A 25,648-nucleotide genomic window follows, 5' to 3' on the forward strand; every position below is an offset into this window, starting at 1 on the left:
ATGACTTTTTTTCTGGATGATAAATTGTCCCAGAAATTATTGCTGTAAGCAATAATATGGTTTTCAGCCCATTTTTAAGTGATATAAAACAAGATCACTTTCTAAAAATCAGTTAACTTTAGACTCTAATGAACGTTTAAAACATTAAAATATCCAAAATAAACAAACAAAACAACAAATATGATGAATTATGACATTTATTTCTAATCTATTATGTGATTAATTAATTTATTGCTTATTGTGACTGGTATCAAAAATTACAAAAATTAAATTACACCACGTTCACATTTAGCAGAACGTACACGAGGAAGATTGACAGCGCTAAGCTTCTCTCCCTATTGGTTGTTTGCGTTGCGCGGTTTTTTCAGATGCAAATAGCAGCTCAGGAAGGAGGAACCCTGACGTGACGACAGTTTTATGTAAAATCGTTGTTTTGTAAAGTTTCATGCTGCAGCTTTGAGGCGTCTACCTGTTGTCGGAGCTGAAGGAGGACGGGCCGTCGCTCAGCGGCCGGTGCAGCAGCGGGCCGTGCTGCGTGAGCAGGTGCGGGTCGGCGGCGCGCGGCGGCTGCGGGTATCGAGGAGTCGTAAAAACAGAGCTGTACGGCGGAGGAGGAGTGGAGGGCTGGGCTGCAACCTCCTCATAGGACGGGAGCTTCAGCGACGCCAGGAAACCTGCAGAGAAACCGGATCAGAACCACCGATAAGGAAGCTGGTAGTTTGGTTATCGTCAGTTAAACACTCAGGGAAAAGAAACTTAAATATCAGCAGTAAAGAGAACGTTCAGTCCAGAAGCTAACAGTCCTGGAGCTTTACAGATTATTTCACATATAGGAAATAAATGTTTTTAGTGAAATAAACGGCCAATGGAACCAGAACTTTTCCATCAATATTAAGAAATTATTTACTAAAAACAAACTCCTGTAGCTTGTAGAAAAGTTACTTGTAAGTTAATTTATTTTTCCTTTAGATATTTGCAGTAGAAACATAAATATGTGGAAAGATTGTGTGTTTTTGCAGCGTGTGACCAGAGCAGATTATTTTCAGGTTGTGAGGAAAATATTCGCTCTGGTTTTGTGAAACTGAAAGGATTTTTACTCACTTCTGGACATTCTTCATAAAGGCTTTTATTTTGGGCCATAGTTTTGTAATTTATTATGTTAAAGTGTAGCTTATTCTTGGTCTTCTGCGTTTTATTACTCTGCTACACCAACTAGTGAATTATTTAAAATGTAGAAACAGAGTTCGAACTGGCTGGTGATCTAAGCTGTAATTGAACAAATCCAGTGTTTTGTTTTAATCTAACATCAGTGCAGTTTTTAGCAGTCGGTGATGCGTTCCCGTACAGGAACGGCTTTATGAACAGTTTGGCTGATTGATCGATGAAGCTGCGGCAGGAAGAGTTTCATTTCTGAAAAATCAAAACCTCTGAGCTGGAAATTTCCAGCGATTCGTCACTGAAGCAGATTAGAGAAGCATCATCTGAGCGTCAGCAGCAAACAAAAGGACAAAACAAGAGCCGGCTTCTTTGTGTCGACGGATGAAAAAGCCTCACATCTTTTCTACGCTGGGAATCCTGCAAACTATTCCCAGTAAAACGGATCATTTCTGCTGAATTCAGTTAGTTAGTGCAGCGTGAATCAGGTCTGCCAGCCGAGAAGAAAACAATCAAACTCATGATATAAATATTAGCACAGCCTTTACAAAAGCATTCTCTCATTTTCTCCCGTTGTTATGCGTTTTATTGGAGTTTTAGGAGTAAAACCAACACAAACTGGGAAGCAGAAGATGAATGCCTTCTGAGTTTTAATATTTATCACAAGTGAAACTTGATGTATTTGAATTAGGCTCCTTTTAATCCCCCAAATAAAATCCAAAGTACCACCAGCTAACTAGCAAACTGTACCAAGACTAGAATGGCCTAGTCAAAGTTCTGGCTTCACTTAAATTGAGAATCTGTGGTAAAACACAGTTTGAGTCTCTATTCAAGCGATTAATTTAATAATCTATAATTTTGACGATTAATTGATTAATCAGATAGAAAATTGTCCATTCTGCAGATTTTTCATCCACCTTCAGAAAACTGTTTTATGAAAAAAACATTTCATTTCCTAAAATGCAATAGTGACGTTCCTTCAGTGCAAAAGATGCATCTGCAGCTAAAATATGAAACATGTGAAAAAGCATCAATACAGCATAGGGCTGACCTGCTGACTAATTAATGATTAACTGATTAACAACTGAGTGCAAAAGAAGCTAAAATGATTTTATTTAACAGAATTTGAACCAGGTGAAGCTAAACCTAAATATAGAGAAGTTCTGGGTAAAACTTTATTATATTAAAGACAAAATGTTTTTATTTTTGTACAGTTTTGCTTTAATTATTGCTCTGATGGTTGTTGTTCTAGGCCTTTTTAATACTCTCTATACTCCAGTTAATGATTAATCAATTTCAGACTATTTATCCATTAATCAGATTAATCATTTAAACTTTATTAAACTTTGTTGTTTTGATGTGATACTTTTGCGCCATGTTGTAAAGTTTAGTAAGGGTTCTTTTGGAGTCCAGAGCAGAGCAGTTGTGTGTATTAGTGGGTCAGAACCAGCAGCTGGACTCACTGAGGTCCAGCATGGAGGAGGGGAAGGAGTTGGCTCCATGGTAGGCCAGCAGGCTGATCTCTCTCTGCCTCTGCTGCTGCTGGACCCGCAGCTTGGCCCGCCGGTGCCGGTACGCGCAGCAGCAGCTGAACAGGATGAGGACGGTCCAAAGCAGCCAGAACCCTGAGGACGGTCAGAACAGAACCACAGCTCAGAGTTCTGGTTCCAGCTCACCAAAGCTCAATAAACTTAGGTTCATAAACGAGGATCCAGAAGAACAAAGTGATTCATTTTGGTTGTGAAATAAGTTAATGTTGTATTTTTATTGAGTTGGTTTGAAGAAAAATCCCAAAACACTGTAAATATTTAGATGTTATTAAATACAATATTAATGAAATAACAGAAAAGCAGATACACGAAAAAACAAATCTTGACACAATAAAACTAACAAACTGCTGTAACTGTGTTGTTCTTTCATCAAATGATCTTTATTACAGTCTATCTGCTCCAGTTAACAATTACTAATCAATTGAATAAACTGATTAATCACCCTCAATCAGCCTATTCATGTGTTTACCTCCTATCAGACTGATTTGAAGTCGTTTCTTTTCCTGAAGTTAAATCTGTAATTACACTTTTAACAGGTAAAATCCTGTCTTTGAATATGGCCTGGTTGGTTGACTGGAAGTTTTATTCCTAATAAATTAAGTCATATATTTTTATTTACTCAGACTATCTTGATTTAATAATAGCAGTGACAAAACTAGCAGAAATCTGTAAGAGGTAAACAAAGCACTGTAACATAAGGTATGTCAATAAAGAGTTAATGTTTATTTCAAAGGTTTGCTGCCTTGTTGAAGAATAAGTGTCCAGCATTTCTTTAATTAAAAACAAAACTTTAAGCAATTACATACCGGCTAATATTAGCATTTTAACTTTTACTAGCTTATATACTGCTTTTGTATGCTAACCTGAGTACATTGTATGCTACTCATACCTCCATAACAATGTTAGCATTTTAGCTCATTTTGACAAAAAAACAAACTTTCACATCAAAAGTGTAGCTCTGATGTCAGAAAAACTTACACCAGAGCTCGTAGTAGTAGGTGCAGCAGCCGGTCTCTCCGCAGCAGTGTCCCGTCTCACACAGATATCCTCCATTAGCGTTGGCTCCGGGGCAGTACCGCGGTCTCCCCAGCAGGGGCAGGCTGCCACCGGAGTGGTACTCCATCGCACCCCTGCTGATCACCTGTTACGCCAGAGCCACGCTACTAGTCTACCTCAAGTTGCTAACTCACCGTTAGCTACCTGGTGCTGGTTGCAGCCCACCTACATGATCGAAGCGGTTTGGTTTCTGACCGAATCTCAGTCTGTTTTTATTCTCTGGCTGTTTCTAAACAGTTGGCAGGTTGGAGCTGCAGGACAGAGGAGATCACAGTGAAGCTGCAGCTAGCCTGGCAGTGTGGGGGTCATTTTTCAGACGAACCCCACAAGATGGTTCTGCCGCAGCAGCAGCAGCAGGAGGAGAGGAATGGCTGGTGGGGCGAGACTAGACGACTACCAATAGGACGTCCCGGACTGCGGAGAGAGAGGGAAAACAACGGTTTATTGATAAACAACAACAGAGCGTGACACACAGCCACTACTACAGCCTGTTTGATATTCATCTCTGCACCGACTTAACCTCGAGAGACACAATGAAGCCACTTTGTCCACCACACACACACACACACACACACACACACACACACACACACACACACACACACACACACACACACACACACACACACACACACACATACGTGTTTAGCTATACTTCTGGAGACCAGGTTGGAAATCATGTTTATAGGTACATCAGTAAACTCTCTGCCCCCATCCTGGAAAAGCTGCAGAAATAAATCTGAATGCTTCCATTTATTCTCTACATTTTCTGAAAAGTTAAAATTTATTATTTTTAAAAGTTTATCAGCGCATAAAGTACCAAACAAAAGAACTTGTTCAGTTTTCTTCAAACACTCAGAATTTTAATACATTTTTGAGGCAAAACAAATCAGATTTTTTCTCAGCAGTCTGATTTTCACATCTCAAAAAAGTACATTTTTCCACTTCCTGTCTTTGAAACTAAATGGGAAACGCATCTGATGGTTCTCAAAGCGTCTGCAGCCAGAACGGTCTCGCTGCATTTCATCCAACTTTTCCACATAATTGACGTCAGACATGCAGCACGATTCAGCGCCTGGAGAAGCCAGACGCCACAATATGTACATATATATTGTGATAATATGTCAGCTCCTGTTTATCAGGTTATATTTCATAATAACCTGTTTGTTGAGGTTACATAAAATTGTCAGTTTTACTTTCAAAACACACAACCAGCAAAGTTATGATACAAACTGAAATAATTTAAAGGGCAAAAAGGTTGGAAAAAGGGGAAAAATAATAAATATTACATAAAATAAATACACAAATTATTACAATGCATTGTTCCCAGTTGAGTGTAAGTTCTTGTTTAAGGAGGTCAGAGCGTAAATCACGGGGCAGGTTGTCCATTAGGGAGGGTCAATGCTCAGTTGTACCACTTAATTTCTGTCTTCAATTTTTTTTTTTTTGCTCTCCATTGGATTAATTCCTAATAATCATAAATCCAGTTTTACAAATACATTTCTGACTTAAAAATATCTGTTTATTAGTTATCTGAAGTTTTTGTTAGCTTTTCTTTTCTTTTTTAATCTGGGGGAGGCAGCCCTGATAGATACTGACCTTTATGGACTCTCGTTTTCAATTTTCAATTTTCAAAAGTTTTTTTAAATTATTATTATTATTAAAAGACTGATTTGGAAAAAAAATATTTTGCTTGATTTTGTTAGTTTTTGTTATTTATATAAAAAAATTTCATTTTTGACATTAGCTGATGCTATAGAGCTAAAACAGTTTCCACTGTGCGTTTTGATGCATATTTACAGCATATTCAGCATTTAAACTGTGACAAAAACATTTATACACGTTTTTAGGGAAAACTTTAGCTGGTTGTCGTTCCGAATCCTTGTGAAAACAGGACGTCTACTGTAATTCATTTCATATTTTGGTAAATGTTTAGAGATTAAATGTTCCATTTAGAAACTAAAACCAGGAGTTTACCCTGGGAAACAACTAAAACAAAATCCTGGGAGGGAACATTCACTCAGAAAAACAGCCCTGCTTCCTGCAGTTTGTGTTTCACAGGATCAATAATATCATGAAGCGTTGATAACATTAATGCAGGAGGAAATCTCAGTGATATTTGAACAACACAGGGTAAGTAAATATTCACCACTCTGTAATCTTAGACACAAAATGTTCCAGGTTTTCCTCCTAAACGCCTCACAAGCTGAGGAATGTCTGGCTCCCAGAAGAGCAGCTGTAGAGTCTCGGTCCTCATCGGGACGTTTCCTCCGATTTTTAGCCGCCGCCCGGACCAAGATGTCCCCCAGCCGGTGGTCCCCGCACTGACGGGGCCGCGGCGGCCCTCACCGGGCCAACTTCTGTCTGCATGCTGCAGTGCCGCACACACAGGCGCGCACACGCACGCACCCCCTTTGCAGCCCGGTAAACATGACGACCCACGGTCAGTGAACGCAACACACGCACGTAGGCCACATAAAGGCCACATAACCTTTGGTTTCACGCAGACGCAGCGTTTTAAAAATAACGGCGCTGGTGTCCAGGGTTACCCAGCCACGAACGGCCCCTCCAGCGGCCGCCAGCCACCACCCCTCCGGGATATTCACACAAAAACAGCCGTACCCCTCCATCCAGTCAGCGGCCTCCCAGCAGCGCGGCTCGGTGTGTTCACGGCTCGCTTGGCGGAGCGTCGGCGCTCGGTTCCGCCGTCTGTCCCCCGCCTCCTCGCGCTCCCGCTTCAGTGAAACCCTCCGCGAGCCCCGCCGCCATCAGCGCCAGCGCCACGTGAAGCCCACGCAGCTCTTTGCGAGCACTTCCGCTCCTGGCCTGGGATCCCTTCAAAGTAAAAGCACCGAACTTTTCACACGCTGATCTGGAAACAGTTTAAATCACAACTTAACCAAATAAAAACTAAACCTAACAAACAAAACCTCAAATTCAATAAAAACAAACAAAAACATGTAAATTATACAAAACTAAATGAAAAATTGATTGATTGGTTGATTGAAACAGGCCTCTGCATCTGTAGTTTTGAAAACAGAAGATAAAACATTTTTAATGACATTTATTTTCCCCTTGGCATTTATAAAGTAGTTTTAAATTTGGATTTAATTTACATTTTGTCACAGATTTCAAATTTTTTATTACAGATGACAAAACATACAAAAATTTAATGGCTTCATCAATAACGTTTGGTGTGATCGTTTGGTGGAAACCTTTTATTTTGTAAAGATGACACAACGAGAACAGGAAGTTCTCGTTGTGTGTGTTTGTGGCAGCTGGACGTCCCGCAGTATCAGTCTGCCGGTTTTAAGCCTCTGCTCGGGATTCGGCCAGCAGGTCCGGTCCAAACATCCAGCCGCGGAACCAGAACCCAGAAAACCACCGGCGTAGAAAATGAGGATCAAAACAGGCGGATTATGGATTCTGATGACGCGCGCTCTGGCCTCTGATTGGTCCGAGCAGAGAGGCTGCGGGCCAATCAGAGGGAGGCTGCAGCTCCTAGCAACAGGAGAAACTTCTTGATATATGTCGAAAAACTTCAAGCAACATGTTGATTATTTCATAGCAGAAAACAGAAAAACGGCAAAATGAGTCTGAAAAGTTCTCAAGTATTTATTTATTCATCTATTTATTTCTGTATAATAAAGTAACTTACAGAATCACTTTCCTATTTACAGCATTTCATGCATAACGATGTTAATATAACAAAATGTGGGATATTGAGGGTGTTTGAAAACCTTTTTTAGACCGTGTGTTTATTGACATTTACCCTTAAAAGGCCAAACTCCTGTTTTTCCAATCTGTTTTCTGCTCTTCGACAGGTTATTGTTTATTAATCATTGTTGTTTATAGTGAAAAATACGCTTACAAAGTATTTATATAAATGCAACATTAATAAGTGGATAAATCTGTGCGTTTTAAATAATGGCTAAAATATGTATTTATAATTTTATTTCACTGATTATTAGACAAATAACTATCCTTACAGTCCAGGTTCTTTCTGCTGTTTGATGTTTTTTCTAATACTTTGTAAATTATGTGATTTAAGTGAATTTATAAGGTAACAATATTTATAAAAACATGCAGTTACATGATAACGCCAGCAGGCGGCGGCAGAAGGCGCGTTTATCGATCTTAATTTGGTTATTTTGATTTAACAGAGAATCAGTGTTCAGCTTCTGAACTTTATTTCACCTGAGTTAAATAAAATCAGTTTTTTCTGTTCAGATGAATTTTCTGAACAGAACAACAGGAACGACACCGATTCAACCCTGAGCTCCGTGTCTCTGAGTTCATTTGCAAGATTAATCATTTCAGCTTCGTCAAATCCAATGAGACGTTTTAGTGACTGTGATAAGATAAAAAGAAAAGTGGACCAAAACTGGTAGAAAAATGTCACTAAAAGGCCTGAGCTCAGTGAAAAATAAAGTTCAACATACTATCAACTGAATCACTGAATACTAAGGCACTGTAGCGCTAAAATGTTAGCACCACACTCAGTTTAGCAGAAGCTAAAGTGTTGCATCATTATGATACTTAGCGGAAGATAAAAGGTTCACAGAGCCCACAGGTCTGGAGCCCTAAACTAACTGGAACTGACTGGGCAATAAGTCAATAACAATATATGTCGTGATAGACACGTGATTAATATTGATAAAAGTATGTGAAATATTATATTTGATAATTTCCCTGAACTCTGGGACACAGCAGGATTAAGGCTTTTGCCTTAAACTGGAGAGAAACTGGATAAAACATAAAGAGTCACATCAAAATATGATCAATAATTGTTAATATCAACTGATATGAAACTTTTATATCGCGTTATGTTCTTCAGCCCTATTGGGACCAACTTGTTACTTTACTGGGTTCAGAGTACCTTACTGGTACCCATAGGGTTTACTGGGGTTATTTTACTGGAACTTACGCGTTTTATATTTTATTCAAAGTTAAACGAAACACCTTGAGCCTGTAAAGCAAACAGGGAACAGCACCATTATCACATTTTAATGTCGGTCTGAACAACAGAGACGTTAATCTGATAAGCTGCTAAGAGACATTAGATCAATTTATCTTCACCTCAAAGCTTTCACCTCATACAGCATTCATTCAGTGCTACATTTTTAGATTAAGTGCAAATAATTTGAACAAAGTTGTGTGTTTTTAACTCAATATAAATGGCTGAATTAGTAGTTTTATAAATCATGTTTATTGAACACAAGAAACAAAAATGATAGATAAAAAAGAGAAATTTATTGAACAAGAACTGTTATAATACATTTAAAATAAATTGTTTCTTTGTGTAAAAATGACAGCAACACTCAATAAATCAATAAAATTACAAATAAAATCTCTACTAATTCTTATTTAAAAAAGGCAAATTTAAGTAACCAATTTTAATCTGTAACTTTACAACCAATGAGTTCAGAGCAGCAGATTTTGTTGACTCCTGTTACCGTTTCAGGCAAACTGATTGGGTTTCTTGGATGGAGAGGGCGGGGCATTTGGTGGGCGGGGCTTGGGTTTCTCTGAGTCTTCCTGGTCGCCATTGAGACAGGAAAGCTCTTCACCTGGAGGAAGACAATAGAAAACAGACTGGTTGATGCAAGAATCTGTATTACTATGATAAAGTAGTGAATGTATAGTAATCCAACGTAAAGTTAAAGAACAAATACAGTCGTGGTAATAAGTAAGTAAACCTTCAGTTTTAATGTTTTATATACTGGAACAAATATTTGGAGAAAGATGGCATCTCAATATATTTTATTCTTCCGTCTTTTATTTAACAACAATTAACCGAAATATGCTAGTAGCATTAAGGTACAATCTGCACATACAGCGACATCTAGTGGAAGAACGTTGTATAGAAATATTACAGAGAGCTGCCAGGTTTTAAGAGATTTTCTTTGTGTACAAATCGAGACACATTTGGCATCTAATGCCAGGTTCACATCAAACTCATTTGTAAGCAACACCAAGGTTGAGTTGGTGCAACCAGTCTAAGAGTTTGAGGAGCCTTTACTCATTCCAGCTGCTTTACACTCAGCCACCAACTGCTACACTGTATGATGAACGACATGGCTTGAAGAGACCAACAGAACCAAATTACCTTTAAAATACAAAGATGAGACCAGGAGGTTCCCAAGACCCTGTACATAACTGCCACAAACAAAGACTGTGTGTCGGGAAAATGGACATTTGCTTTAGGTTTAGAAGGAATACAAGAGGTAAAAGTAAAAATAACCCTGGTACCTTAAAAATGCCTCAGAAGCTACAGGCATCCACAAAACACATGAACTAGAAAACAGAATCCTCTTAAGTATCTCAGGAATTGACTAAAGATAAAGATCTGGACTAGGTTGCCACAGGCAGAACCAGAATCTTCCATTTGGAGGATGACAACCTTTACCTCTGAGCTACAGCTCCTCTGAATGGTGTCCACTACCACCCAGCTGTTGAGTCACCCTGTGGTTGTATTGGTGAGGTAAGTAAGAGGTGTTTTCGTGCGATAGATAAATACTAATCTTCGTCTTACTCTGTATCTTGGTCAGAGCGTAGTCCAACCCCTTCATGGCTTGAGTTTGGTTGCTTTTGTACCGCGCTACGCCAAATTCCTATGGACCAATAGGGACAGTTAGACAAATGACTTACCTGGACATATTAACTACAGGTGATCAATGCTCTCATCCAGGAACGTTTCACATGTCCTGGATGGACCAGGTTCAGGTACAATGCACACCACTTCATGTCTTCCCCATACTTTCTTTTCTATAGTCGTGAGGTTCATCAAAATGAAGACACTGAGTCCAGGTCTTAAAGATTCGATTAAACTTGCTGGTATTTTTATGTTACCTGAATGGGCCGGGCCAGCCCATAAACAGAAGAGGAGATCCAAGCTTCTCGCTTTAGTTTGGTCCATGTGGGTTGACTGCCGTCCTGTTCAATCATGCAGCGCTCCACCACCGTCTGAGAGGATTAAAACTGGACATTTCACTTCAAATCAATAATGAAATAGCAGTACTTCCCTCAGACAGGACACAGACGACGTCCACAGAAACATTGCCATGTCTCACCATCAGGGTGTTGTGGTTCAGGTTCCAGGTCTTGGTGATGAGGGTGTTGGCTTCCGGGTCCACGATGGAGTCCTCCAGGACGTAGACGGCCCGCGCCATGTGGGTGGGAAAGATGTGCTCCGCCCATCCTGGCAACCGGTTGGTTTTGGTCAGCAGTCTCCGTGACAACAAGAGGTTGGCGGAGGTGACCTCCCGGTACAGGACGTCCTCTGTGAGGACATGAGTGCTGGCACACAAAACCAGAGGTCCAATCAGCTTCTAGCTTAAGACCCAGACATACTCAGCCTTAAAATGTCAATAAAGATGTTTCTCCACACCAGCTGGGCTGTGTGGTGAGTGGAGGTGATAGTGATCTACCAGAGGTTAAAGTTCATGTCCACTGACTGATTTGAAGATATGACTCACATATTTCTAATGTTTTTATGATTTGGAGGCCACTACTTAGAGTAATCACCTGTATGGGTTTGGGTAGCGTTGCCAGAAAGCAGCCAGAACTTGATGCCATGGACTCTTGATGTGGGCCTCGCTGTAGACGTACCGGCCCATGTCTGGACTCACTGCTGGAGGCCACAGAACATTCAGCAACTTCATTTACTTTATTCAATAAAGCACTTCAAACATATCCAATTTCTAAGTGTAGTATCCATAATATTGAATTTGGCAAAATCCACACTACATATCAAAAATAAAATTTAGGTAGAACAAGATTGTTTTACATAGTCACTACATGTACTTGCCTGCTTTTTTTCTGTTATTCCTGCATTTACTGTGAAAGTCTCGCAACGAATAGCTGATATGTACATTTTAATAAATTATGAAATAAACACGAAAGAACAAAAAATAAAAAGTCACCTTATGCGTTGGCCGGGAATCGAACCCGGGTCAACTGCTTGGAAGGCAGCTATGCTAACCACTATACCACCAACGCTTACATACACCAGCGTCCCGACGTCTCCACTTGACTGTACAGAGGAAAAGCACTATGACAACTGCTATTGTTTCTATGTGAGCTGGTTCTGTTCTTCGGTTTTCTAACCCCGACTACCGAATGGTTCTCGGTTCTCTGTCGTTCTGCTCCGTTTATTCCATATTAGCCGTTTGCTGACATTAACGGCAGCCCGGGCACCCGGAGCTGACGGCGAGGCTAACCGCTAGCAGCGGAGCTAACATACCTGCAGCGGGATCAGCTCGGAGTAAAAGTCTGGACTCGACGACATAAAAGCCGCATTACTGAAGATTCTGCCGGTGGTGTGACAATAACTGCTTACAGTTTCTGTCGGTGAACATCCAAGTAAAACCAGTAGCTCAAACCAATAACAGCACATCCCCGTTTCCTCCGCTAGATGTCGACATTTAGTCATTTTTAGAGCAGAAGCCTCCCTGTTTTTCTCACCTTGTTGAATTCAGGATTCCTGAAGGTTTTCTGTTGAGACTTTACATTTATGTCTTAAAAAGTGGACCCGTGCCGATTCACGGTTCTGGATACACTGGTTTTTCTTTGGAAAGTAACTTCTAATTATTTATAGAAAATCAGACTATTTACAGTCTTGTCAAAGAGCATATCTAAAATATTTAAAAGAAAATGCAATTTGGGAAGCTGAAATATCTAGGCACAAAAATACTTGGCATGCGAGAGCAAAAACATGGAAAACTGCAGACGTTATCTTCAGCTGTAGCGCTGAGACCAATTCTGCTATGAGTGTGTGGGGATCTGAGTTTTCTATGTGTTTATTTTAGGTTTCTGTGTCTATTGAATCTCCATGTTGTCCTGCCTACCCCTTGATTCTTCTCGTTTTCCTGATTACCCTCTGTGTATTTAATCCCACCTGTGGTCCTTGTTGGGTCCTTGTCAACCCGTCTTGTTGTCCAGCCTTCTTGTTGTCCAGCCTTCTTGTTGTTCTCATGTCTATTGTACTACCAGTTGCTACCAGTCATGAGTTCTTAGACTTCTGCTCTTTCTGTGCTGCCTGGTCAATGGATTGAGTATTTGTTCATTAAAGTCATCATTCCTTCACTTCAACCTGACTCCACCGTGTCTGTCTCACCATCTACAACCGCACTTCATGACAGATGCAGTAACTACAGTGAGGCACGTTAAGAAACATACTTGATGGACCCAATGACTTAAAATCTACAATCAAAGACCATAGAGAGATTATGGCAGAGCCATACTTCGCCTTCAGACCTCTAGGGCCTCTTGGGATCGTGATTAGCTCCTCTATGTGCTGGAGTGCAGGTCCATCCATCTCTGTTTGCTGAGTTTGGTGGAGCTGCAGCAGAAGGCAGCGTGGGAACGCCAGACAGCTTTAGCTGTCATGGCTGTCGACCTTCTGCCTCCTAAGCCGGACAGTCCATTCTCCCGCTCCAACATCTCTGGACCAGCACCACCTCCAGCCGGAGCGCCGGCTGCATCTCCTGCGCCCTTCACACCTCCAGTCACTGCTGCAGACACTACGCCTCTCACTGCTGCCAGCCTGACTTCAGCTGCTAGTGATTCCTCATTAACCCCTAGTGACTCTTTGTTGCCCCCTAGTGATTCCTCATTAACCCCTAGTGACTCTTTGTTGCCCCCTAGTGATTCCTCATTAAGCCCTAGTGACTCTTCGTTGCCCCCTTTTGATTCCTCATTAACCCCTAGTGACTCTTCGTTGCCCCTTGTCGCCTTCCAGTGACTTCTTGTTGCCCCTCGTGACTCCTCGTTGTTCATTGCCCCCTAGTACAGGGGTGGGCACTCCTGGTCATCGAGTGCCGGTGTCCTGCAACTCTCAGACACAATGTCCACCTGGTCCAACACAGCTGAATCCAATAGCTGAATCACTTCCTATTTACAGACAAGTTCTCCAGAGTTCTGCTAATGAACTCATTATTTGACTCAGGTGTGTTGAAGTAAAAACACATCTAAAAGTTGCAGGAGACCCTCGAGGCCTGGAAGTTCCCACCACTGCCCTATTGACTCCTCCTTATCCCCTATTGACTCCTCCTTATCCCCTAGTGACTCCTCCTTATCCCCTATTGACTCCTCCTTATCCCCTATTGACTCCTCCTTATCCCCTATTGACTCCTTCTTATCCCCTATTGACTCCTCCTTATCCCCTAGTGACTCCTCCTTATCCCCTAGTGACTCCTCCTTATCCCCTATTGACTCCTCCTTATCCCCTATTGACTCCTTCTTATCCCCTATTGACTCCTCCTTATCCCCTATTGACTCCTCCTTATCCCCTAGTGACTCCTCCTTATCCCCTATTGACTCCTCCTTATCCCCTATTGACTCCTTCTTATCCCCTATTGACTCCTCCTTATCCCCTATTGACTCCTCCTTATCCCCTAGTGACTCCTCCTTATCCCCTAGTGACTCCTTCTTATCCCCTATTGACTCCTCCTTATCCCCTATTGACTCCTCCTTATCCCCTATTGACTCCTCCTTATCCCCTAGTGATTCCTTGTTGCCCCCTAGTGATTCCTCGTTGCCCCCTAGTGACTCCTTGTTGCCCCCTCTGCCCTGTGGTCCCTCGGTGCCTTGCAGTGACTCTCTCCTCAGTGTGGTGCCTGAGCCTTATGGGTGTAATGTGTCGTTGTTACACCCTGTATGGGGCGACAGTGGAAAGAGTTTGTCCCTCAGTTGGTGGCTGCCGGCTTGATTCCCGCTCCGTCAGCCTCTGTCATTGTGTCCTTAGGCAATGACAATGCCTTGCCTGCTGGTGGAGGTCAGAGGGCGCATGATGCACCTCTGTTTGGCCCAGGGCAGCTGAGGCGACTAGCAGCTCTCCACCAGCAGCGTGTGAACGTAGCGAAAAGCATCTTGGTGTCCTCTGGATTCAACAAGACGCTGCAAGCATCCATCGCTCCCCCAGAGCTTCAACACTGAAATACTAAGAGTGTGCATTTAGTGTGTGAAGGTAACAATAAGTAAAAAGGGCTTTTAAATCAGTTAATGTGTGTTAGGATTATTATTAAACAACTTCAAAAAGTTTATATAATTAAGACATTTTTATCAAAAACACACAAATCAGTCGGGAAAAGTCCGGAGTTTCAGTTTTACAAAAGGAAACAGCAGAAAAACCCAGAGCTCTTCATTCATTCTCTCTCTCCCGTTTCTCTCAAAGGTCTCTCTGCCTCTCTCTCTGTTAGTGGCCAGCAGCCAATCACCTGCCAGCTCTCGCGCCTCCTGTTTCCTCCTCACCTCTCCACGCGCCAATCAGACCGTCCACACCGCGCGCGGCACGCCGCGCCGCCACGGGCGCTGCCGACAGCAGAACACACACACACACACACACACACACACACACACACACACACACACACACACACACACACACACACACACACACACACACACTGCCTCCCCTCTCTGTTACCGAACATCAGCGTCGTGTGGCCCCCCTGCCTCCCCCTCCCCTTCTCGCCCTGCCGCGAGAGCGACGCACGTATCCGTTCATAACCTCCGCCATTATTCATCACCCCTCCTCCCCGCCCCTCTCCTCCCGCGGTGCTGTGTTTTCTCGCTTTGCTTTCCTCGAGCTCCTCGCCTCTCTTCCTCCTCCCCTGCAGGGTCTCCACAGAGCCGCTTCCTTCTCCTCGGCCGGGCTAATTTAACGCCTCGCCCTCCCTCCTTCTCCCCGCCTCGCGCTCGCTTGTGCCAAGCCCAGGTGATTATCCATCCGCCCCCTCCTCCTCCTCCAACCCCCTCTCCCCGTTATCCCTCCCTCCATCACCTCCTCCTCCTCCTCCTGGTACCAACAGACCGACAAATCCCTCCCGGAGCTCCTCTCCCCCCCTCCCCTCCTCTCCTCTCTTTCTCTGTCTCCTTCCCCGCCAGCCATGATCCGTGGCGGCTAATTCCCAGACGGTCTTCTCCTCCTTCCTCCTCTTTCTCCTCATCACCCTCTTCCTCCTCCTCCTCCTCTTCCTCCTCCTCCTCCTCCTCCTCGCGGGGCCGGTAAGTAGCAGCAGCACGCGCCGTCCATCTTCTCCCTTCCTCCTCGCTGTATCGGACTGCATGCTGCGTTCACGGTATTTATCGGTCGTTATCGGCTCTGCCTTTTTTGTGTTTGACCCCCCACCCCTCCAGCTCCCTCCCCTCTCTCTCCCTCCTCCTCCTCCCTGCTCCTTGGCTTTCAGAGCCTGAGGGGGGGAGGTGTTAATGTGTCGCGTGGGAGAGCCGTTTTCCCCTCGCGGTCGGTGGCCGCTGTGACCTTCTGTCGGAGCTCGCGCCGGCCCGCTTGACCAGACAGGGTAATTAGTTACGCCTCGGGGGAGTTTGAGGGTTGGAGAGGGGGGGCGGGGGGAGGAGGGAATGAGGGGGTGGGACACGCGCGCGCGCACGCACGCACGAGCCGACACACATTTCCACACTGACTACACACACGCGATAGGCACACACTGTGTTGGAGGCTGCACGCGTTTGTTTCCTTTGACAAACACCCACATTTCACACTCATTCACACACCGGCAGTCTGCTGCTGTTCACACACCGAAGCTTTGCTGGCTGGTCTGTTTTCACTGCCACCATGGAGGCAGAGACCAGGCAACACTCCCAACTGTCCAGAACCTCCTGGGAACCTGGGAACCAAACTGAACCTGGGAACCAAACTGAACCTGGGAACCTGGGAACCAAACTGAACCTGGGAACCAAACTGAACCTGGGAACCAAACTGAACCAGGGAACCTGGGAACCAAACTGAACCTGGGAACCAAACTGAACCTGGGAACCAAACTGAACCTGGGAACCAAACTGAATCTGGGAACCAAACTGAACCTGGGAACCAAACTGAGGACACAGCTTGGTTCTCTGCCTTCTGTGTAAACAGATAATGGGATGAAAGTGAAAAGACGTCAACATGGAAATGTTCTAATGGAACCGAAAAGTTGGGGGTATTTGGGCCACTAATCAGTCGTAGAGCCTTAGTTTAGACTTTTCAAATCGTTTGGAACGATTTGACGACACGTTCACGCTGATGTCTTTCAATCTCAAACTAAACAAAATCAGTTAAAATCAGGAGTTTTTGTTAATGTTGAGGTAACCGGGTAGCCATCACCACTGGGACGAGAACATTACGTCTCCTGGAAGTCAACACTTTTGGGGACAGATCTTAGCAATTAAAAACACAGGGTGACAAACTACATCTTAAACGGAAATGAAATGAAAAACTTTGCAAGAGATTATAATATCACATCAAATTATTACTGGTTTTCAGGGACTGGGGTAGGATTTAACAAGTTTATAGATTTTCCTTTCCCATTCTAAGCGTAACATCAGACTGGTTGAGTCTGGATATTGGGATATCTGCTGATTATGCAGATTCTTCAACAATCATTTTCAAAATCAATTTTTGAAGATAAACAGATCTGGTGGTTTTAGCTCATTGGTGATCCTGATGTCAGAGGATTTTGAACACCTTTGGACCTGGATACAACCAGATTAATAGTGACATGGAAGAGACGGCTGTCTGTCATCGTCTGATGCATCACCATTGCCAGGGACCAGTGTGGGGGTCACCTGGCCGGTCACAGGAGAACCGAAACACAAGCAGCAGCAAGTAAAAACGATGTTGACGATAAATGGTCTGTAGGAAACACCAAACTAGAGTCGGGTCTCTGTCACTGCTAGAGGTAACTGAAGTCATACCTTAGAGGTTTGTTGCTGTGCAGCAGGATTCCCTACAGCCGGTCCTTGAGATCTACCATCGTTAGATACCTCCCTTCTCCAACATCTGGATCAAATGGCTCGTTAAGCATCTGTCAGCTCTGCACAGTTCTGGTAATTCACTATTTGATTCAAATGTGTAGAATTAAGGGTGTACCGAAAAAGTTACGGCGCTGGATTTGGGAATACCTTATGGTACAGTGTAGCTTCAAAGGTAGCCACCCTGTCTAATATGAATCTGTACAACCACCCAGACTGACCCAAACAAAATGGAGGCTCTTTCCTTCCACCATCAAGGGATGGTAATGCTGTCTGAGGATGATTTTAAGGTTGATCCTGCCTTAGAGAAGCAACCAGAACGATGCGTTGCGTTTTCTAGGTTTGGACTGTTTTGTATGACTCAGTTTCTGTTGGGTCGTTGCAAAGAGAGGGGGATCAACAGACTATAGTATATGATGATGTCATGGGGTTTATCAGGATTAGTTCCCTGAGTTGCACCTTCTCATTTCTCTTTGTTTTACCGATTTGTTTTTTTTTATGATTCAGAAAGGGAATACGTATGGTCTCTTCCATCGGCTTTACAAATCATTTTTTTCATACAGCGACTGAATTAGACTGAACTACTGCATATTTTTCTGTTCCAGTTTATATGCTAACTTAATACATATTTCAAACCAAAATAATTACAGTTACATTTAGACTAAAACACAGCATCACCTTCAACTTGTTATCCATGTCTGGAAGAAATGTTTGAACTAGGACTCTCCATCTTGTCTGAGCATGTGTGTAAATGTGTCTTTCATATTTTTGGACAATGAAAAAATGAATTGCATCGCTGCATTACATGGGGTTATGGCTGCACGGTGGTGCATCATTGCCTGGTTTGGAGTCTTTTTTGTGGAGTTTGCATGGATTGCTGGTCATGGCTTGGCTTTCTTTGGGTACTCTGACCTTCTCCCACAGTCCAAAAATGAGATTGGATTCATTGGTCTCTGTAAATTGTCCTTAGGTGCGTATGGTTGCCCCGCGATGTGCACCCTGTCTGTTACCCAATGACTGCTGGAGATAGACACCAACAGTTTTGTCAAACATCTTCTGAAATATAAGGATGACCCAATACAGCTTGGTTTGTTGAGGCATCATTCCCAGCTTTGAGTTCCAACTTTGCATCAACAGCTTTACATCACGAACCCAAAATGCTATATCGCCCTCTACTGTACTGGAATAAGTGAGTAGGGCTGGTTGCATATAGGAGGTGATACGAGGCGTGCTTTCCCAGGTCTAAAGCCAAAAGGAGGAGGAAATAGTGCTGACCAGGGAACACAAAGGTTCAAACATGTCAAAGGGGGAATATATGGCTGACTTGGTGCTCTGATATGCTGGAAGAATATAATATCTGATAAACCAGCATCTATAGATCTGATTGTGCTCTTTTATTAACTGATATTGGGTAAGAGGTCACCCCAGAATGGGAGGTGATGTGATCTGTAGAAATCAATGTCTGATCTTTTTTCATTCACAGACCAAAACGCAGTGACCTCACAGGGCTAACTGCTAGCTGAGCAAACGTCTTCATATGGTGTTTGTGCGTGTGAGAGGTCATGTCGGGAATGACGAGCGGCGTGTGTGTAGAGAGTGACCTCTCCTCGATGCTGCAGAGAAGCTCCGCCCCCTCTCACCATCACCCAAATCACCATGGTTACGGCAGCCAGGGCCAGGTGAGTTGGTGTTTTCTGAATGTCTGAGATGCGATCAGCTGCCTGGTGGATTGCTGGTCTGTGGCGTGATGAAAAGTGATGGAGGTCTTTGCTGCAGGTGTCGGGCCTAGCGCCGATGCTGGACTACACCACCGAGATGGACCGGTACCGCTCGTCCATCGCCACCTTCTACAAGACCAACGTCAACATGAACATGAACGTGACAAACTTCCCACAGTCGGCCAAACTGGCGGCTCGTCTGGCGGCCGCCGCTCCCATCTTCCCCCCCGCCGCTGCCAGGCTGGGTGCCATGGCGACAGCCCCCTGGGGTTGCCATGACAACATGAACATGAACCACCCGGCGGCCATGTTCTGGGGCAGGCCCAAACCCGTAGCTACGGCGCCAACGCATCACCACCACCACCCCTCGGCGACGCCAGGTCACATGACCTCTTCGCACCCCCACAGCAGCAGCATGCACCAGAGCGGCGGGGGGCCCGGGGGGGGAGGGGCCGCTGGCGGGACTGAAGGGGGAGGAGCTGAGAAACAGGGACACACTGCGTCACTTCCTGTCAGCCAGGGAACGTCGCACCATCACCCGATCGCGCCGAGCAACGGGAACTTTCTCCCTGGTTACAGTGGCGGGGCCGACTGTGGCGTCATGAACAAGCAGGGACACGCCCACCCGGACATGATGGGCCTATCGGAGGGCGGCAACTGCAATGGGGGAGGAGTAATGAGCGGTGGCTTCCTGGGGGGGCTGGGATTACCCCCTGGGGTTATCGTCATGGCGATGGGATCCGCAGGAGGCGGGATTTCTGACGCCAGCAGCGCTTTTCAGATGACGAGCGGCCAGCGGGCGCTAACGGACTGCCAGCAGCACACCAACTCCTCCCCCTGCCCCTCCTCCTCCTCCCCTTTCATCATCAGGGGTGACAGCAGGGGGTGTCTCTCTCTCTCATCATCTTCATCGTCGTCAGGGACAGTGGCGAAGAGGAAGCGGAAGCGCTGTGGCGTATGCGGCCCGTGCAGACGACTGATCAACTGCGGCGTCTGCTCATCCTGCCGCAACAGGAAGACGGGTCACCAGATCTGCAAGTTCAGGAAGTGTGAGGAGCTGAAGAAGAAGCCCGGTGGAGGAGGTGGGGTGCTGGAGGTGAGTTCAGCACACGTAGGGTAAAACACAAATCAAGCCATACAACAGTAGAAATTCTGCATGTTTTGGTTGTTTCCCTGGATCAGCACCTGAATGAAGTGACGGTCATCAACCGGACTCTGCAGAACATTTTGATGTGTTGAGAGTTGAACCTTTTGAATCTTCTGTCTTGGAGCAGAGAGATCTAAAACTAGCGGGACAGGGAACCGTAAGGCCTGGAGATGGACACTCATGACTTATTCTCACTGAATTACTCAAAGTAGGTCCTTGTTTTGAATTGGAGAGAAAACGATGATGGAATGAGGCAGAGGAACCGAGCTGAAGGGGGAAGTTCTGGAGACGGTAAAAGGAAGGTTAGATTCTACGACAACATCCCAAACTGTCCCCAGAGCGACGACCAATCCACCGTCTGAACATGGAGAGACCGACTGGACATCTACCAAGATCAGACATTCACCTAAACTGACAGGAGAGAATTAATTAGGGAACCAGCTAGTAGGTAACTCTGGAGGAGCTGCAGAGATCTGTGGCTCAAGAGGGACAATCTGTTGACAAGAGGGACATTAGTTGACAATCTATAAAACTGACGTCTTAATAAAACAGGTAAGAACAAATCCCACATTGAAAGAAAGCCGAGCAAGAGATGGACAGGATACAGAGACCATGATCAAATCTATCTGGGTTTTCCAATCGCAAACGTTACGTAGAACCAGCTTCCTTTTTAGAAACTGCTCTCTGATTGGCTGGAGTCACAAGACTCCGGAGTGGTTGTACTTCACTCCACGGAGATCTGCGTGTCCGAGAGGCAAACGTCTGTCGGACACGTATGGGCAAAGGCAAATTTTGGCGATCAAGTACTTTGTGTTGCACAAAGCAGATTGGTGGGCAACTGGCTCATCAAACATGCCAGAATCTATTCAGACTGGAGGAAATGAAGGAACTTGTTACAGGAAATGAATGCAAACGATATGATCGACCAGAAAATCTCAACCACGTAGGACAAGGTTTGTGGTGTACAGTATCTGGGAGTCTTCATTCATATTTCTTTTTCTGAGCCTGTTCTGGTTTTCTTCTTCTCTGAGTCGGACAAAAAGACAGACACAGCAGAATGTTCAACATCGCTTCAACATCCTCCTTTGTGGTTGCATTTGTGTTGCAGAAAGATCAAACTCACTGAACTTTTATGCAACAAATAAAGATGTTTTCGGTTGACCCAACTATGTTACAGTCCCAGCCAGTAAAGATGTTCCTTAGCTATAAAACCTCCTGAACCATGAAGAGTCCAGCCGCCCTTTAGGTTCTCCTGGTAAAGGGTGAAAAGTTACACAACACTACAGATCACCCTAACCACAGTGAAACACGGTGGTGGCAACATCATCCTATGGAGACTCTTCTCTTCAGTACAGACATAGAGAAACATAAATCCTCATTTCTGACAGAAAACCAGTTGGAGACCTGCCTGAGCTGAGCTGCATCTTCAAGGTTTACCTTCAGTGAAAGATGGTTCCTGAAATGTTCTCCCATTTTGCCTCCACTCCAAAACGATGCAACACTTGGATCAGTTCCTTCCTCTGAAACACAGTTTGTTGTTATAATGTAGCAAAATGAGGAAACGTTCAAGACTTTTCTAGACCCTCTACATGTTCGCGTACACACATCGACGGAGCCAAAATCTATCTGGTTTTACTTCTCTCTACATGTTTCTGTGTGTGTGCTTGGTTCTGTGTGTGTGTGCTTGGTTCTGTGTGTGTGTGCTTGGTTCTGTGTGTGTGTGTGTCCTGGCTCACTTAACCCAGATGACTGCCAGGGAGGCTGGAAGGCATCGCTCACCCCGCTGAGTGAGTGTGTGTGAGTGCTGTGCAGATGGTGGGTGGTGAAAAGCGAGAGCTCGGAGCCTGCCGAGGTCTGGCAGGCTGCCAACACACACACACACACACCGGCACACACACCGACGCACACACCAGCTCCACACTGATTCACAGAGATAAAGAGAGCCTGCAGAGAGCGGGAAACGGAGAATATTTATGTTATCTGCCTTCTCCTCAGGGTGTGTGTGCCAGCACTCGTCTCTGCCGTAAGAAGTAGCGGCGATCAATAATTCATTGACACCGGTTTTCGACCTCACTGATGACTCCATATATCTCTCTTACACACACGCGTGCACACGCACACTTCCTGTGGGAATGTCTACCAACTAACGCTAATTATTCCCTCCCTTCCACGCTAAAACAGGGAGTGTGTGCGTTACGAAGACAGTGAATTAGCAGCCATAATCTTCCTCAATTACACACTAATTGGACCTGTGGAGCCTCACGGACTGACAGCACCAGGCACGTGTGCACGGCAGCGAGTGTGTGAACCTGTGTGTCCTGTGTGTGTGTGTGTGTGTGTGTGTGTGTGTGTGTGTGTGTTGGCAGGTGGTTTCACTCTCTTGCCTCATCCTTTCTTTGCTGTCTTTGAAGTCGACCCGACAGACTTTCCCTCGGTCCGAAACTTTACTGTTTACTGAACATTAAAGCTTTGTCAGAACTTCACTTTCAGCAGAGATTTTGTCCTGCAGAGTCCAAAACAAAAAGGCCAAAAAAACAACCCTTTAAACGTAATACCTCCCTGTAAATGCTCTGATTCACAGAAGAAAGTTTTTCTCCAAGAGATGCAAACATTAACCTTTCAGTCTGATCTGTTGCGTTTGAAGCTGAGAAAGTTTCTGGTCAACTGGGTGAAGACTTGAGAAAGACTCTGAACCGTTGAGGGAACTCATTTCATTAGTAGGCAAACCTGAATAAATAAGTCGAGCTACAATGTGCCAGGCAAATGGCTTCATCTCTTCCACCAACTCTTCTTCTCTGTTTGCTCCTCAGCGGCCGCCCTCCGTCCCAGCCGGTGAGGCGTTTCGCTGGTTCTTCTAGCCTTTCCTTCACCAGTGGAGTCACCAACGCAGACACACCTGGACTGAATGAAATTCAGCCAGAGGACTTTGGTCTGAACCAGAGCAGGACTTTGTCGCGTGTGGATAGTCCAGAAATCCTACATGGACTGGATGGAGGACGAGGAGGAAGAGGAGGAATCGCAGGAAACAGGAGGCCTTCATCAGAAAGGCTTACCAGATTGACTCCCCACATGAATGGTCTTGTGCTCACCAGCTGTTAATTCAAATCAACTGCAAGTCATCTTGACATCTCATTTGTCCTGAATTCACTTTATATTTGGGTTTTTCAAATCTGGTCATGCAAAGCTAAATTTGTGCCATTACATGCAAAGCCAAGAGGCAACGAGGCTCCAGACTTCAGTTCTATTTCTAACAATATATCTTATCTAATTTATAAAAGTGGATTTGCTCCATCTTTGCAGTCCTAGTGAGATATGTTTATATGGGTCTATTAAACGCTGATTTATCAGCATTAAACTAGATTTAATCCCTGAAATGACCCTTGGGACACCATAACTGTCTCCAGGTTCATGAATTACTGGTCTTGTTTTCAGGCCCAATATCAATTTTTCATCATGGGACCAATCTCTGGAGCAGCTGGACGTCTTACTGGGAACCAGGATTGCCAGAGTGGGACCATAATTACTCATTCGTTAACCCTTTAGGCTCGTCAGTGTTATGTTTTTGTCCCAGTGCTTAAATGACGTCGTGAACATTTGCCCTCGCTCAGTTCAGAGGTCGTCGATGCTTAATGTGTCAGGCAGAGGTTTGCTCAGTATTTCTAACTATTGGGGCAGATTTTTTTAAAGGTCTTGGACCAAGACCAAGAACTCTCAGGGGATCAGGAAGGACTGGCAGAACCATTCAGGACATTTCTAAAGATGAGCAGATGAGTCGTGAGGACAGAGACGCTTCTGGAAGGAGAGACTTTAAACTGTTGCTTTATTTGGGTTTGACAAAGAGAGGATGGAAAATCTTCATCCTGTCAGAGAAAACCAAACTTGTCTTTCTTCTCCTTCAAACTTCGACTGTAGAGTCCGACGCTTTGATTGGTTAAACCGGGCAGTGACTGAAAAGTCCAGATAAAAAAAACAGTTTTAAACTTTCCAGCGACACAAGAGCATTAACCGTTTCCTCCCAGACCTTAAAACGCCTTCCTCCTCTTCATCCTCATCCTCCCAGCCCAACCACGAATCCCATTGTAGCAAAACCCAGGAAGATTCAGGACTCAGCCGCAGAGACTCCTTCAGTTTGACCAAAACTGGCTGACAAGCTAACCTCAAAGAGGATTCACAAGCTGACCTCAGCAGGAAGTGATCCAGGACTGTTAATATGGACTACAAGTTCCCCACAGTAGGACTACAATAACCACATCACTGTTACCCATTTCTCTGTCTACCTCCTCCTTAAGGACTGTAAACGGCACCTTGGTCGACTTGTGCTGGTCGGTGTTTCTGCTGAACAACCTGAGCTGCTTCTTAACTCTCTTGGTGGTCCAGAACTTATTTGGTTCATTTGAATCTGGCAAATGAAAGAGTTGTGATCATTTATTGGGTTTGTGTAGATGGAAGGCTCCTAAGGGTGCAGTCGAAGGTCCAGAAGGTTTTATAAGGCTGAAAGGAACCATTTTACTGGTTCTGGTCCTCTAATTGAAGGTTTTGATGTTTTACCGCCACTAATTGGGCTTGTTGGGCCCGACGGGACCTCAGAGAGAGTTCAGAACCAGTTCCTGTACCAGTTGAACATTGAACCATCTGGTGGACCAACAGAAGCGCGAATGCAGCGTGGGAATTCGCAGTGACGCTTTGGATCCGCCGAGCAGAACTCTGGGACCTCCGGAACCGAGCCGAACCACATCGGATCATTCCACACTGCAACTGTGTCATTTCCTGTTTGTCGTTTGACAACACGCTCAGTGATTCCTTGTACACACCGAGACATTCTCATTAAAATTTTATCTTGAAAGCTCGTTTTCCAGAAGAGGTTTTGGTGGCAGACGAACCGATTTCTCTAGGTGATTTCAGAGGAAATGCAGGTGAGGTTCTTGTCAAACATTTGGACCCGACTTCATTAAATTAGACACTTAATGAGGGTCGTTTTTTATAGGATGGAAACCACAGCATGCAGCTCAGTAAACGGCTCTCTGTTAATGTCCATAAATCCTAATTTATCCTAATCATAATCTAATTGTAATGAGTTTTGATACATCCAGCAAGCAGGACCGGTTTTTCACTGGTGGGTTTCAGTAATGGTTCTGGAGTCAGCCGCTCAGAACCATTGCAGAGAACTCAACCAGTTTATATAACCAGTTTAAATAACTCAACCAGTTTAAATAACCAGTTTAAATGACTCAACCAGTTTAAATAACCAGTTTAAATAACCAGTTTAA

General features: G+C 44.5%; 2 protein-coding genes and 1 non-coding gene across 8 annotated transcripts; 1 reads left to right on the forward strand and 2 right to left on the reverse strand.

The window, feature by feature from the left end:
- Positions 1-9,195: 9,195 nt before the first annotated feature.
- Positions 9,196-12,186, reverse strand: LOC129355871 (PRELI domain-containing protein 1, mitochondrial-like). Of its 6 annotated transcripts, XM_055025493.1 has the most exons (7): positions 12,007-12,184; positions 11,687-11,796; positions 11,289-11,394; positions 10,835-11,060; positions 10,614-10,727; positions 10,297-10,375; positions 9,196-9,331 (listed from the first exon to the last, which is right to left on the reverse strand). In XM_055025493.1, exons 3-7 carry the CDS (start codon positions 11,378-11,380, stop codon positions 9,222-9,224), a joined length of 621 nt encoding a protein of 206 aa, XP_054881468.1. In that variant the 5' UTR covers positions 11,381-11,394; positions 11,687-11,796; positions 12,007-12,184; the 3' UTR covers positions 9,196-9,221. The 6 variants fall into 6 exon arrangements, with proteins under 6 accessions (XP_054881468.1, XP_054881465.1, XP_054881464.1 ...); XM_055025490.1 differs by lacking the exon at positions 11,687-11,796 and having other exon boundaries at positions 11,289-11,391; XM_055025489.1 differs by lacking the exon at positions 11,687-11,796.
- Positions 11,691-11,762, reverse strand: trnag-ucc (transfer RNA glycine (anticodon UCC)). The gene has a single exon. It is a non-coding gene; the product is annotated as a tRNA-Gly (tRNA).
- Positions 12,187-15,670: 3,484 nt separating the features above from the next.
- LOC129355874 (CXXC-type zinc finger protein 5-like) lies at positions 15,671-23,408 on the forward strand. The gene is made up of 4 exons (XM_055025497.1): positions 15,671-15,844; positions 19,000-19,195; positions 19,293-20,330; positions 23,192-23,408. The coding sequence occupies exons 2-4, from the start codon at positions 19,079-19,081 to the stop codon at positions 23,237-23,239; spliced, it is 1,203 nt and encodes a 400-aa protein (XP_054881472.1). The 5' UTR covers positions 15,671-15,844; positions 19,000-19,078; the 3' UTR covers positions 23,240-23,408.
- Positions 23,409-25,648: the final 2,240 nt, after the last annotated feature.

Source organism: Poeciliopsis prolifica, unplaced genomic scaffold, assembly GCF_027474105.1.
Source record: "Poeciliopsis prolifica strain line A6 unplaced genomic scaffold, Auburn_PproV2 SCAFFOLD149, whole genome shotgun sequence".
In the NCBI taxonomy this organism is placed as follows: Eukaryota; Metazoa; Chordata; class Actinopteri; order Cyprinodontiformes; family Poeciliidae; genus Poeciliopsis; species Poeciliopsis prolifica.

What these genes read in the sequence shown, in the direction of transcription:
- LOC129355871 (XM_055025490.1), bottom strand. Translation starts at nt 11,380, where the DNA reads ATGGGCCGGTACGTCTACAGCGAGGCCCACATCAAGAGTCCATGGCAT. An exon ending in CGCTACCCAAACCCATACAG is followed by an intron (nt 11,061 to 11,288) that starts GTGATTACTCTA and finishes TTTGTGTGCCAG; the next exon opens with CACTCATGTCCTCACAGAGG. An exon ending in CGCTCTGACCAAGATACAGA is followed by an intron (nt 9,332 to 10,296) that starts GTAAGACGAAGA and finishes GTCTTCCTCCAG; the next exon opens with GTGAAGAGCTTTCCTGTCTC.
- LOC129355874 (XM_055025497.1), top strand. Translation starts at nt 19,079, where the DNA reads ATGTCGGGAATGACGAGCGGCGTGTGTGTAGAGAGTGACCTCTCCTCG. An exon ending in GTTACGGCAGCCAGGGCCAG is followed by an intron (nt 19,196 to 19,292) that starts GTGAGTTGGTGT and finishes TCTTTGCTGCAG; the next exon opens with GTGTCGGGCCTAGCGCCGAT. An exon ending in GAGGAGGTGGGGTGCTGGAG is followed by an intron (nt 20,331 to 23,191) that starts GTGAGTTCAGCA and finishes TTTGCTCCTCAG; the next exon opens with CGGCCGCCCTCCGTCCCAGC.